Consider the following 13,889-nt stretch of genomic DNA (forward strand, 5'->3'; position numbering starts at 1 on the left):
GAATTGCCAAAGCAAGCGTAGCCTTTGGCAGACTTTGAACATCAATCTGGGAATGAAGAGGAGTAAATCTGGCCATCAAACTGCAAGTCTATAGAGCAATAGTCCTGCCCATTCTGCTGTATGCATGGGACACTTGGACTGTGTACCAGCATCATGCCAAGAAGCTTCTAAAGATTAGATAGCAGGACAAAGTACCAGACACTGAGGTGCTCACCTGAGCTGGCATGCCAAGCATCCACACTATATTGAGACAGTCAATACTGAGTTGGCTGGTTATGTAGCCAGAATGTCTGACACTCGCTTACCAAAGCAAATCTACTATGGAGAGTTTGAGTCTTGGGTGCGCTCTCATAGCGGTCAAAGAAAGCACTACAAGGAAATTCTGAAGGCTTCTCTTAGTAGTTTTGACATCAACTCAGAATCCTGGGAGGAGCTCACCCAGGATTGCTGCACCTGGCGCAACCAAATAAAAAAGGGTTTGGCCTCCTTCAAAAGCAAGCGCATATCAGAGGCAGAGAGAAAATGCAAGGAGAGGAAATCCTGAGCCAGCAGCTCACCCAAAACTCAATCATCTGCGGTATCATACCCAATTTACAGCAGATCCTGCCAGGCCCAGATCGGCCTAGGCAATCACCTATGTACCCACTGGAGCCCTACCAAACACCCCAAATGATGGACATGGTCATCTTTGCCTCGAAGGACAAACAATATTTAATGTCAAAGAGCATTGGAGGAGTCCAGCACCAACTTGGCATAGAGCTTTGCGCAAAACATGGAGCCCATCCTTTCCAGTGTGGAAGTGGTGGCCAACTCCATTAGTGGACTTGTGGACCCGGTCACAGATGCAGTATCTGATGGCCAATATCTCAGATTCCATTACAGAACAAGCACTTCCACCAAATATCTTATGCTGCCGCGCAAGCTCAGACTACAGCGATGCATGGTCAGCTTGCTGTCATCAAGCTCAAACTGCTGCCATCATAGCTATATGTTCAAAGGGGCTTTCAGGGTGTTGCAGCAGTCCCGGAATCTGTCCTTCAGCTAAGTCATAGGATTACTGAGGCACTGCTCAGAGGGAGTGACAGTTATTTCCATGCAGCATGAACTTGCAGTGTCCCTCAGGAAGTCAACATTCGTCCTCCCACCACTGCCACTCCCCTTGATGTTACCTGTCCGCCAGTCAGGCTGCCCAGGCTGTTGCCACCCATGCAGAGATGGTGCAGACAGAAGTCAGGCCTTCTAGGCCTGGAGCTGCTCGAGGTTCTCCTCCAAGGCCATCTGCAGTCTCCTTCACAAAGTCAGCAGCCTTCCACCAGCCATGCTGCAGCCACTGGGATACCACTGTGTAGGAGCACCAGGATATATAAAGGCACACGGAAGACAGGCACTAAGGAAATGCATAAGGGTCATTACATTTGTATGCTATATGCATGATTTGATTTATAAATTTGGCATGGAATGTTTATTTTGTGGTGGCTTTTATTTTTGCATTCTGGCCAATAGGACAATGTGACTCTCAGTGACAGAGGGAGGGTAAGGATTGTGGCACGGTTAGTGAATAGGAAAGTGAGTTTGTGATTACTGGTACTGCATTTGAATGAGATCTTCATGCACCAATAAAGTAGAAAGGGGCGAAGTTGCCAACTCACTTCCACTTCCTCCTTCCCATGCTCCTGTTCCTCAGCTTTTCATCTGATAGCTGATGGCAAGGACTGTCCCCCCCATGATAGCAAGGTTGTGCTGCATGCAGCATGCAAAAGAACAAGGACAGCAGGTGCATAGGAACACCACTACCAGCAAATTCTGCTCCAAGTCTCACACGATCCTGATTTGGAAATATAGTACTGTTCCTTTATCATCGCTGGGTCAAAGTCCTGGAACTCCCTGCCTAACAGCTCTATGGGTGTACCTTCACTGCTCAGTTCGCAACAGTTCAAGGAGGGGGCTCACCACCACCTTCAAGGGGAATTAGGGATGAGCAATAAATGCTGGGCTTGCTGGCAATGCCCACGTCTGATGAACGAATTTTAAAAAGCACCACAAATCTTGACGCATGGACACGTGTGCAAGGGTTGTGAACCGGAGTCATGAGCCATGTCGTCAGCGGACAGCCCTTGTTGCCCTGTAGCCATCCTTTGGTTTGCTGTGTGGCTGAAATGCAGCTGGCACAGTAGACTGCTGCAGAATTAAGGCATCAGGCCTACTGCCAGAATACCTGGCATTGACCTGCATGATGTGCTGCCTATGGCCACAGCTGGATGCTGAGGGAGTAGAATCTCTTTCAGTCCAGTTACATGGCAGAGTTGACATGCGGTGCCTGCAAAGCAATGTGTGTGCAGTCAATGGCATCTTGCACCATGGTGAAGCCTGCAATCCTAGCAAACATTTGTGCCCACTCTGCCTGCTTATCTCTTGCAAGAGAATGAAATGAAGTTAGCTCTCTTTGAATAGAGTGTGCCAGTGACATCCCTTATGCAACAGTGGATGGCAAACTGCGAGATGCCTCCAGCTCCAGCCCAGAAGGAACCAGGCACATAAAAGTATGGACTGTTTCACTATGAGAAATTGTGAATGACCTCTGTGTAATCATCAGTGAACATCCCCACTTCTAACAATGTGATGAGTGAAGGGCATTGATGAAGCAGCTGAAGATGGTTAGGCCTAAGACACTACACTGCAGAACTTCTGCAGCAATGTCCTGGGAAGAAATGATTGACCTCCAACAACCACAACCATCTTCATTTGTCCTAGGTGTGACTTCAGCCATTGAAGAGTTTTCTTCCTGATTTCCTCTGACTGTCAACTGATGTTCTAATTGAATAATGTAATAATATATTATAAAAACATTAATTTTTACCACTTAAATGTTTTTCTTTGTAAACTTTAGTGTACATGCTGAAAAATAAATATGAATGTAACTAAAAACATTCATCAATGCTCATAAACATTCAAGTGTACAGTGCTACCATTTCCCATCAGTAAATTATAAGTTTAATATGCTTTTAAAGATGCATTTCATATTCGGTGTAATTAACATTGCTTTTAATCCAATAGTATCAACTTACCCTGTTAATAATGTAAATGACATCACCACGTTTAAAAGATAGTTCATCAGACTGATCTCCTGAGCAGTCCCACAATCCTTGGTAGTAATTGGCATAGTCACAGGCTTTCTCTGCTTTGTTAAAGAATTAAAAAAAAGTTATTATCCTACAATTAATTCAAAAATCCTGTAGAGAAGGATTAAAAATAAAGGTACTTTTACTTTTTGATTCAGTGCTTTGAAATGACAAAACTGCAAAACAGTAGTAAATAAACTGTAGCCACAACTATAGGTGCTTTAAAGCGATGGTCAGCCTGCTGTAGAAGGGTTTCTGTTGTAGAGGAAAACTATTGGATTTTAAAAAATAAATACAGAAGTGATCATATTGTCCAGGTGACTGCTGCTACAGTTTTTTTAATGTATTATAAGCTGTTTCATTATCTTTGACATATCATTGGCCCAGAATTCGTTGCAATGGCAATACTGGCAGTGAATGCCATAAGTTAGACCCTTGCCTTATGCATGGATGTCTTACCTCTAGTCTTGATTATTTCTGAGCACTCCTGGCCAGCCTTCTACGATCTACCCTTCACTAACCTGAGGTCATCCAAAAATCTGCTGCCCGTGTCCTAACTCACACCAAATTATAATCACCTCTCATCCCTATGCTCCTTGACCTATGCTGGTTCTTAGTCAAGCAAAATTATCATCCTTGTTTTCAACTCCCTCCATGGCCTCACCCCTCCCTATCTCAGTAATCTCCTCCAGCTCCACAACCCTTCAAGATACCCGTGCTATTGGGTGTCCCCGATTTTAATCAATCCAATCCACTGGTGGCCATGCCTTTGGCTGCCTAGGCCCTAAGCTCTGGAATTCCCTCCATGAACCTCTCTGCATCTCTTTCCTCTTTTAAGCCACTCCTTAAACCCACCTCTATGACCAAGCTTTTGGTCATCTGCCCTAATATCTCCTTATGTGGCTCGGCGTCCTATTTTGTTTTATAATGTCCCTGTGGAACACCATGGGATGTTTTATTTAAGGTGCTATATAAGTGCAAACTGTTGCTGTGATCCCTGATCTTCCAATGACAAATGTACACCACAATTTGTTGGAAAAATAATTTGATATGCTGCAAGGAAGTATAATGGTAGATTGGGAGCAGCACTGCTCATGCCATATTAACAACCAAGGGCCCAACACAGAACAGAACAAGTTATTTAACAAGCAAGCATTTAGAAATAACAACTCCAATCTGTTAATGTGGGGTTGGGTCGTAGCATGTACAGACAGAATGCCCAGATAGGATTTAATCTATTTGATGACTTCGTACTAAAACCATTATAAAAATATATTAACCTGCCTGAAAAAGGGACCCGTATACATTGTTTCCTAGACTGTATGCATTTCCTAGTCATATTTCATAATCGGTTGCAACCTGAGCTTAATGCTTGACCTCAATAAATACCAATATAAAATATCTGTCGGGGGAAATAATCAAAACACTTAGAGCTTAAATGAGCTTTGCAATTTCTATGATATTCCTAGACCAAGTCAGGCAACCTGCTGAACGACTGAATACTTTACTGATTTAGAATCCTCACGTTCCTTTCTGTAACCGTCTAAGTGGCTGTGGCGATCCCAGTGGCATTAATTAAGCATACTCAATCTCTCCATTAATTTTAATGGGTCGCAGGTCTATGATAATTAGCTGTTCAACTTTTTTAGCAATGGTTTCTGTGGAGCAGTGCAAAAATCCCAGGAAATTAAAGTGCAATGTACATGATGACGTTAGCCTCCATAATCACCTGGAATTTCTGCACTGTAATAATGGCATACACTGTGGATCACAAAATCACAGAATTGTTACACCACAGAAGGAGACCACTTGGCTTGTGATATCTGCGCAGGGTCTCCAAAGGAGCAATTTACCTCGTGCCACTTCCCCATCTTCTCCCCATAACCCTGCACATTCTTCCTTTTCAGATAACAATCCAACTCCCTCTTGAATGCCTCGATTAAACTTGCCTCCACCACACTCACAGGCAGTGCATTCCGTATCCTAACCACTCGCTGCATGAAAGAAGTTTTTCCTCATGTCTCCATTGTTTCTTTTGCCAATTACCTTAAATCTGTGCCTTCTTATTCTTGATCCTTCCACCAATGGGAACAGTTCTCCCTTTCTGCTCTGTCCAGACCCCTCATGATTTTGAACACCACCAACAAATCTACTCTCCACCTTCTCTTCTCCAAAGAAAACAGTCCCAACTTCTCCAATCTATCTACATAACTGAATTTCCTCATCCCTGGAACCATTTTTGTGAATCCTTTCTGTACTCTCTCTAATGCCTTCACATCTTTCCTAAAGTATGGACGCAATACTCCAGTTGAGGCCGAACCAGTATTTTATACAAGTTTAACATAACTTTCTTACTTTTGTACTCTACACCCCATTAATAAAGCCTACGATATGAAATGCTTTATTAACCACTCTCATAACCTGTCCTTGCACTTTTAATGTTTTATGCTCCTGAACCCCCTTTAGAATTGTACCCTTTATTTTTATATTGTCTGTCCGCATTCTTCCTACCAAAATGAATCACTTCACACTTCTCTGCGTTAAATTTCATTTGCCACTTGTCCGCCCGTTCCACTATGTCCTTTTGAAGTTTAACGCTATCTTCCTCACAGTTCACAATGTTTCCAAGTTTCCTAACATCAGCAAATATGTGAGATTGTGACATGAACACCAAGTTCTAGGTTATTAATATATATCAGGAAGAGCAAGGGTCCTAACACCGAACCTTGGGGAACTTGGGCGGCACAGTGGCACAGTGGTTAGCACCGCAGCCTCACAGCTCCAGGGACCTGGGTTCGATTCTGGATACTGCCTGTGTGGAGTTTGCAAGTTCTCCCTGTGACCGTGTGGGTTTTCGCCAGGTGCGCCGGTTTCCTCCCACAGCCAAAGACTTGCAGGTTGATAGGTAAATTGGCCATTGTAAATTGCCCCAAGGAATATGGGATTACTGTAGGGTTAATATAAATGGGAGGTTATTGGTCGGCACAGACTTGGTGGGCCGAAGGGCCTGTTTCAGTGCTGCATCTCTAAATAAATAAATAAATAAAAATAAATAAACTTTCCTCCAGTCTGAAAGACATCCATTAACCACTACTCTGTTTCCTGTCCCTCAGCCAATTTCGTATTCACGTTACTACTGTCCCTTTCATTTCATGAGCTATAACTTTGTTCACAAATCTGTTGTGTGGCACTGTATCAAATGCCTTTTAGAAGTCCAGGTACACCACATCAACAGCATTACCCTCATCAACCCTCTCTGTTACCTCATGAAAAAACTCCAACAAGTTAGTTAAACACTATATGCCCTTCACAAATCTGTTCTGACTTTCCCTAATTAACCCGTATTCATCCATGTGATAATTAATTTTGTCCTACACTATTGCTTCTCGAAGCTGCCCCCCCTCCCCACCACCGAGGTTAAACTCACTGTCCTGTAGTTGCTGGGCTCATCTTTACACCCCATTTTTGAACATTTGCAGTTCTCCAGTTAACTTTGCTTCTCTCTCCACAGATGCTGCCTGAACTGCTTCAGTATTTCCAGCACTTTGTTTTTATTATTGAATCAATGGGTTCTGGTGACCTCATACATCATAACAGCAAAGTTAGAGTTTCTTTTTATCTCAAATCATTGATTTGTGGAACAGAAGGTCATCCACTGCAGTAAGCTATGTGCAATGTTCAAATTTTAACTGCACTTAATACTGATTCAACAGAGAATGGAATGATGTGGCGCATTCTTGTAAATCACTTGTTGCTTACTGGTACTGTGGACAGAGAGAGACACACAGACAGAGAGAGACAGAGAGAGAGAGAGAGAGACAGAGACACAGATAGAGAGCGAGAGAAAGAGAGAGAGACACAGAGAGAGAGAGAGAGAGACAGAGAGAGAGAGAGACACACAGACACAGATAGAGAGAGACAGACAAAGAGAGAGAGAGACAGAGAGACAGAGAGAGAGAGACACAGATAGAGAGAGAGAGAGAGAGAGAGAAAGAGAGAGAGACACAGAGAGAGAGAGAGAGAGAGACAGAGAGAGAGAGAGAGAGACAGACACAGATAGAGAGAGACAGACAAAGAGAGAGAGAGACAGAGAGAGAGACAGAGAGAGAGAGAGAGACAGAGAGAGAGACAGAGAGAGAGACAGAGAGAGAAAGAGTGAGAGAGAGAGAGAGAGAGAGAGAGAGACAGACAGAGACAGAGAGAGAGAGAGACAGACAAAGAGAGAGACAGACAGACAAAGAGAGAGAGAGACAGACAAAGAGAGAGACAGACAGACAAAGAGAGAGACAGGGAGAGAATTCTACATCCACACTTTATACCACAGTGAATTAGAAGTGATCCACTGAACTTTCAACCAAGAAAGAAATCTATTAACACTTCAGGCCTGCAACCAAGAAGTTGACTTCCTAGAGAATTCAACAGGTTTGCCATGACTCCCCACAAAACTTACCCCCATTTAAACCCACTTATCTCTTTTCCTCTCCATCTGTCTCGTGTGCGTGTGTATGCACGAATGAATGAGTGAGTGGATGCGGTTGCAATAATTTAAGGATAGGGCATATTCATCAATAAATCATTTATTTTCTGTTTTAAACCAACAAGAAAACATGTCAGTCTGTTTATTTGACAAATAAAACACAATGGGTTAAACCCTAAATAACAAAACACACTTGCTGCAGTCCTGTGGGAGTCGAACAGTGGGAACCCCTCAAATCTCTCACCACGTGGCCCTAACAAGGCATAAAAACCCTTGGAAAACAGCATAAATCCATTTTGGCAGGGTTTTGACAGTTCATCCACCAAAGATATGGCAGATGAATGGAAGAACCTCAAGAAAATATATCCCCAACGTTTTTGTTTTTGGCATTGTTACGGTTTAACATCGTAACTGGTGCATGTTCATCTTTACTAGGAATTACAAAAGAAAAATTAGCCTTATTTAATGTTAAAATATCTCCACTCTTAAACTTTGCTGTGGCTATTTATTTATATTTGCCATGGGCTGTTCTCTACTTGGAATATTTATTGGGTTAAGCCATTTCATTAAACAATTATTAAAATGTTGATTATTATTGTGATATATATACTCTCCCTGTATAAAACACGAGCTTTATATGAATGCATGGAGACTTAAAGTTCACTTAGACAATACCACCACCATAAGACATCAGATATAACTGTAACATTCATTTATCTCAAATTCACTTGCATAGTCTTGTGGTTCTCAACTGGATCAGCAATTAGCTGATTAATCACTTGTTTCACGAAGGTATTCTTGATCTTTTACAGATGAACTAACACAGTCCCAAACAATTTGAAGCTTTATTACTAGGACAGAGTTCTTATGCAATATCCCATGCTCATGGGTTTATGAGCTTTCTAGGTTGGCCTGTAACCCCATTGAGCAAACACTAATTCTGGGGCTATGTTTAATCAACTTTGGCAGTTTAGCTCATAACCTGTAATGTAATCCCTAGACAGTAGGTCAAGTTGGTTGCTCAATTATGGCATGTCACAGCTATATATTTAAGCAAGATAAGTTATTTGTGCATATCTCAGGAAATAGTGAGGTTAGTTAATATCACATTGCCTCAATATAGCTTTTCCTCTTATTACTAAACAAAGAAAACTGGTATCAGAGAACAATTAAGTCAGCACTTCAATCATTCAAGCAAAATATATTTCTGATTTTGCACACACACTCAGTTACTCTCAGGGCTGGATTTTTCCAGTTCACTGCCGACCTCAGGATTAGGTTTTTTTTGGGGGGGGGGGGGGGAGGGGGGGGGAGGGGGGAGAGGGTATTGGAACTTTGAAAAACATTTTAACTTTCATTTTTAAAATACTGTACTTTAAAAAGTTTAAATGCTTTGGAACGGCCTGAAGCCTTTTAAAAATGGCAATAATCTCGGCAGCAAGCTTCTAAAATGGGGCGGTGAACGCGCGAGATGTGTGCCACGGAGCAGCCGCGATATTTAGCGCGGTGGCTCATTTAAATGGACGAGATGGACTGCCCGCTCCCGATGACGTAGAGGGGGCAGGTGCTCAGACCCCGGCAATGGCGTCCGGCGCCACCACCATTTTTAAAGGGCTTCAGGCTAATCAATTTACTCATTGCCTCTCCCCCCACAAAAGAACTAATCTCGCAATCCCGACCTTCCCCCCCACCAAAGCTGAGAACCTTTAACTGGCGAACTCCTTCCCACCATCCCCTCCATCAATCGCATTAGAATTTGCTGTCCCCCCCCCCCCCTCCCCTGCCCTGAAAACTTCACTCCTCCCCTCTCCCCATTGGATTTTGAAGGTGCAGGAGTTCTGGTAACCAGCCGGAATATTGGAGCGGGACAGCTGTCACAACAAGGTAGGAATTTGTTCGTCTGTTTTGAATAAAAGTAAAATACTTTAATTAGGTTCCCATCGCTGAGTAGCAGGGGGGTGGGGGGGGTGGGGGGCGGTGGAGGAGCACCACGGGGCCTTGCCGTCAGTGGTAATTTGGGGCGGTGCCTTCCTGGCGCCGAAGCCCGTGGTGGGCCACTCCCAGAGGTATTTTCTGGGCCCTCCCACCACGACCCCTGGTGTTGGGGGGCATCGTTATTTACAAGGTACAGAACTGATGCCGAAACTGTTCTTTTTAGAAAAAGAATATATTCAGTTTTAAACACTTTCCATGAAATCCAATTTCTTTTGAGTTTTTCTTTACAACAATGATAAATGCATTATTTGTAAATCTCCTTGCTTTTTAAAACTAAGTTGTTAATAGTAATAAACATCTCCAAACACTGTATCTCTTCATTTACATCTCACGACACATCAGTATTTAATGCATGTTATGCCAAATCCTGTTTACATTTCAGTTGCAAATCTGGACTTGTTCTGAAGTTAACACATCAAGTAGCACAAAGTGAATTAATTTACCCCAACACCTGATCTGATTAAAATACCCAGCCACCCATAATTTGAAAAACTCATTCTGCTAATGGAATTTGAATCACACTGGTGGAAACAGTCTAAAATGAATTCACGTATTGCTACTGCTCCAAAGGATTTGCCATTGTAAATTGTTATCATCTAAATGTACTGGATAGCAAATTCTGCCTCACTTCAATTTGATATTGTGTTTACTAAGTGTTAATGAAAGTATGGTTTCTGAACGGATAAATATTTCATAAGCCTAGCTGAAATGTTGGTGTAGATTAACTGATGATTTGGTACTCATTAAACAAATACATGTACACTTAAATGACAAAAGTTTTTGGTTTAAATGTAACCTAAACTATCTAAAATGAACATTTTATTTAAGACATTCAGAAAAAATAAGTACAAGAAAATTCCTGTTTCCCTATGTTGACAGGTTTTTAAGTTAATAGTCCATGTACGAGGATACTTAGAGAAACAATGGGCTGAATTGTAAAAGCTGTAAGCCGGAGCTGACCACCCCCCACCCTCCGATCACATGGAGGGGGCGGGCTGATTGTCCCCGGCAATGGCGTCAGCTGCCTGGGCGCAGGCGCAGACGCCATTTTTAAAGGGCTGATAGCCCTAGCGAAAAATTAAAATATTTAAAGACAGTTTAAATTAAATTAAATAATTACATCTCTTTTGCCCCTCTCCCACCCCCAATAACAATTAATGATGTGCCCTTCCCCCCATCTGACCTTCCCACCTCCCCCGCCCCCAACTGCACAAACTTTAAACTATAACTCTTCCCACCATCCCCTACACCCATGACGCTAATTTGACCCCGTTTCCCCCCTCCCGGAACTGAGAAACGTACCTCCTCCCTGCTCCCCGCCAGTGTTGCGCCTTGTTTCCCTAGACAGGGATCCAAAGGCATGGTAGTGCCGGCTAACGGGGTGAAGATCTTGATGGTACATTAGGAGGTGATGGGAGACTCATTAATTCAGGTAATTTAATTAATTAAATTATTTAAATAGAATCCCGTTGCCGAGTGCCGGGGAGCGGGGGATGGGGGGAGGGGTGCCACCACGAGGCCTTGCCGCTGCTGGCAATATCAGGCCGGGCCCTGCCAGCGTCGAGGCCTGTGGCAGATATAAAGCTACTTAAACCTGGGGATTAGCTCCATTATTGTAACATTAATCCCACACTATTAAAATAAGCACTTTAAATATCATTCAAAATAAAACAATTTACATCTGTTTCCCCATTTCATTCTTTTTCCATACCTCTTATTAAAATGTTATTGTTTTCTACCTTTTTTTTTAAACATACTTAGTTTCCTAAAAATTAAATTTTAAAAACTGTGCCTTCTTTTTCTCCTCCTTGTCCATTTTGGAGGTTGGTTCAAGTTTTAACAGCACTGGGATATAAATTTATCTTGGGCGGATTCTATAATTTGCCCTCTGCCTAATTTTCTTTTCCATTGACTTCAATTGCTCCAAGAAATTCCAATTCATTATTATTTTATGCTACTGCCCAATATGAATTTATAACTTACTGGGTTTTCATTGAATAAATACTGGCTTTAGAGGTCAGTTTTTAAGCTTAAAAGTGCAAGTACAGACAGACTTGAGTGCATCACAAATCATTAGTTAAATTAATATTTGCTACAAAAAAATGGAAAACGCGGAAAGGGTTCTGTTAAATGAGAATACTCCAGTGGCGTAAGGGTTAAGGATGTAGGAGGTTAAAAAGGAAGTGGCTGATAGATGTGATGAGGTTAGTTGCAGAGGTATGAGCAGACCTAAAACCTGAGAAAATGGAGAAAATATAAAATGCCACAAAAAATGCTCCAACATGCAAAAATTACATTTAAGTAAGGAAGCAGTGCATTTTAGCTTGCTCTTTCTTTCTCATCTCTCCCAATTTTATTATTTTGGGCATAAAGCTTACCCAATGGCTTGACAATAATAATGCTTTTTAAAAAAAAAATCTCTTCTGAATCAAGAATGACTAAAATTTAGAATGCCAGTAGTTTGGAACAGAGTGGGCACTACTGAAAAAATATTTGTTACGGTTATCATGGTTTATATTTTATTTGATCTCTACCAAAGTTCAAGTATTTTATGTAAACAATAGTTGCTTCTCTGTAAAGCTAAGTGGGACTGAAAACATCTGACATTCTTCAGCAAGGTCAGAAGTTCATATTAAGAGATACTCAGCAAGAAATACCCTTGTCCACTTTCTGATCTACATGGCAACCGAGCTTCCAGGGTTACAAAGTTAACTGGCTAGATAAGGGCAAAGGTCATTACTGAACAGCAGCATTATCACAATTGTTCATATCGAGTACTGCGTCAACACTTTGAGAATTTCAGAGAGAAGAACTAAGTTTGTGGCTCACGGATACCATACAGTAAGAGATAATTGGGAAGATTTTTTAAAAATCAAATTAAGATGAGTAATCACTGGCTACGTTTTCTGGTTATCCTCAAGTACTATCATTGGATGACCCACTGACCACTTCCTTTATGTGAAGCTTATGTGTATTCCAAAATCTAACAGCAACTTGCTTCTAACTTCCTCTGTGGATTCTCCTCAAACTGGGTTCTGTTTCCTCTCCATCTGCTGTAATAGGAAAGGATCTGAAAAGTAACTTCCTGAGCACATACTGCCTGTCCACCCGTTCTTTGTTTGGCAGCACTAAGGGAATGATGTATTTGGTGTACATGATGAGGAAGGTGACCCCAGTCTGCATTTCCTCTCAGGACACATTAAAGATACAATAGTAAAGCCTGCTTTAGTTGACATTTGGTGGTGGGGAGGTGTAAGTTCCTGATAAGCAGATCTGCCCCACTTTCTGTGTCTTAGAGTTGTCTTATCGAATTCAGTGTCCTTGAGTTAGTGATGCATCATGTTTTCAGCCCTCCTGGAAATTAAATGCAACTGTGCAAGGTCACACTTTCATGATCCAACTGAACATATGTAGCTGTTCTTGAGTTACATCGATAATTAGTTCGCAGGCATTTATGCAAAACTAAGGCTGATAATATATCGCTCAACCTCTCCATTTACAGGTATGTCCTGTTCAGATTTTTATTCTATGTGTCACCAACATCTCAAATTTTAAGCAATGAGTGAGTCTTCATTTGCTTTCTACACTAATCATACGCAATGAAGATATGCATGGCCAACATTTAAGCGCGCTGCAGATCAATTAGCAGTCTTAAGTTTATCTGATTTTTATCAAAGCAGACAGAGCAGTGGGTCGATCATCAGAGCCTGTGTCAAGTTGACCTTTTCAGAGACATCTACATTGCTTGTCCCCAGGGTAACTCCAAGGCCCATGTCAGCCTCTGAATGACAGAAGTCTGTTTCAGTAAACTGCAAAGTATACACAGATGTCTATATTACAACCTTAAAGGTGTGACAGCAACTGTGTATTACATCTATAAACTGTCCTTTAGTAGTGACACTTCCCCACTGATGATCTGCTAATTTATTCACCTAAATCTCTTTTGCACAGAAATAAAAGGTAATTGAGTCATTACAAACTAATTCAGGCAGAACTAAATTGGCTTATTTTATAAATCCTTCTCAAGTGGCCCCCACATACATTAATCAATACCTATGAGCTTTGCTGCTGCCACACAAGTACATAAAATTAGGGAAAAAAAGCCAGACTGGCTCCCTGTCTTCCCATAGGAGATGCTGTAGAAAGTGATGATTGGAAGAATGATAATCACTTTTAGGAGAAATTTTACATACCAACTATGTATGGAGGCTCTGTGCTCTATAATTTTTGGGGGGGAAATGAGGTACAGGCTGGTTTGCAGTTGGACTCTGGAAACTATTGCTCATCAAAGCAATTAG

General features: G+C 41.8%; 1 protein-coding gene across 3 annotated transcripts in view; it reads right to left on the reverse strand.

Annotated features, from left to right (window-relative positions):
- Nucleotides 1–13,889, reverse strand: part of skap2 (src kinase associated phosphoprotein 2) — a 415,888-nt gene that overhangs the window by 63,193 nt on the left and 338,806 nt on the right. Inside the window, exon 11 of one of the 3 annotated variants that reach the window (XM_068059114.1) lies at nucleotides 3,066–3,178. The exons of 1 other annotated variant lie outside the window; for it this stretch is intronic. In XM_068059114.1, the coding sequence (XP_067915215.1) occupies nucleotides 3,066–3,178 (113 nt within the window). The remainder of the gene's footprint in view (nucleotides 1–3,065; nucleotides 3,179–13,889) is intronic. One more of the 3 variants, XM_068059126.1, reaches the window with a different exon arrangement.

Source organism: Heterodontus francisci, chromosome 2, assembly GCF_036365525.1.
Source record: "Heterodontus francisci isolate sHetFra1 chromosome 2, sHetFra1.hap1, whole genome shotgun sequence".
Lineage (NCBI taxonomy): Eukaryota > Metazoa > Chordata > Chondrichthyes > Heterodontiformes > Heterodontidae > Heterodontus > Heterodontus francisci.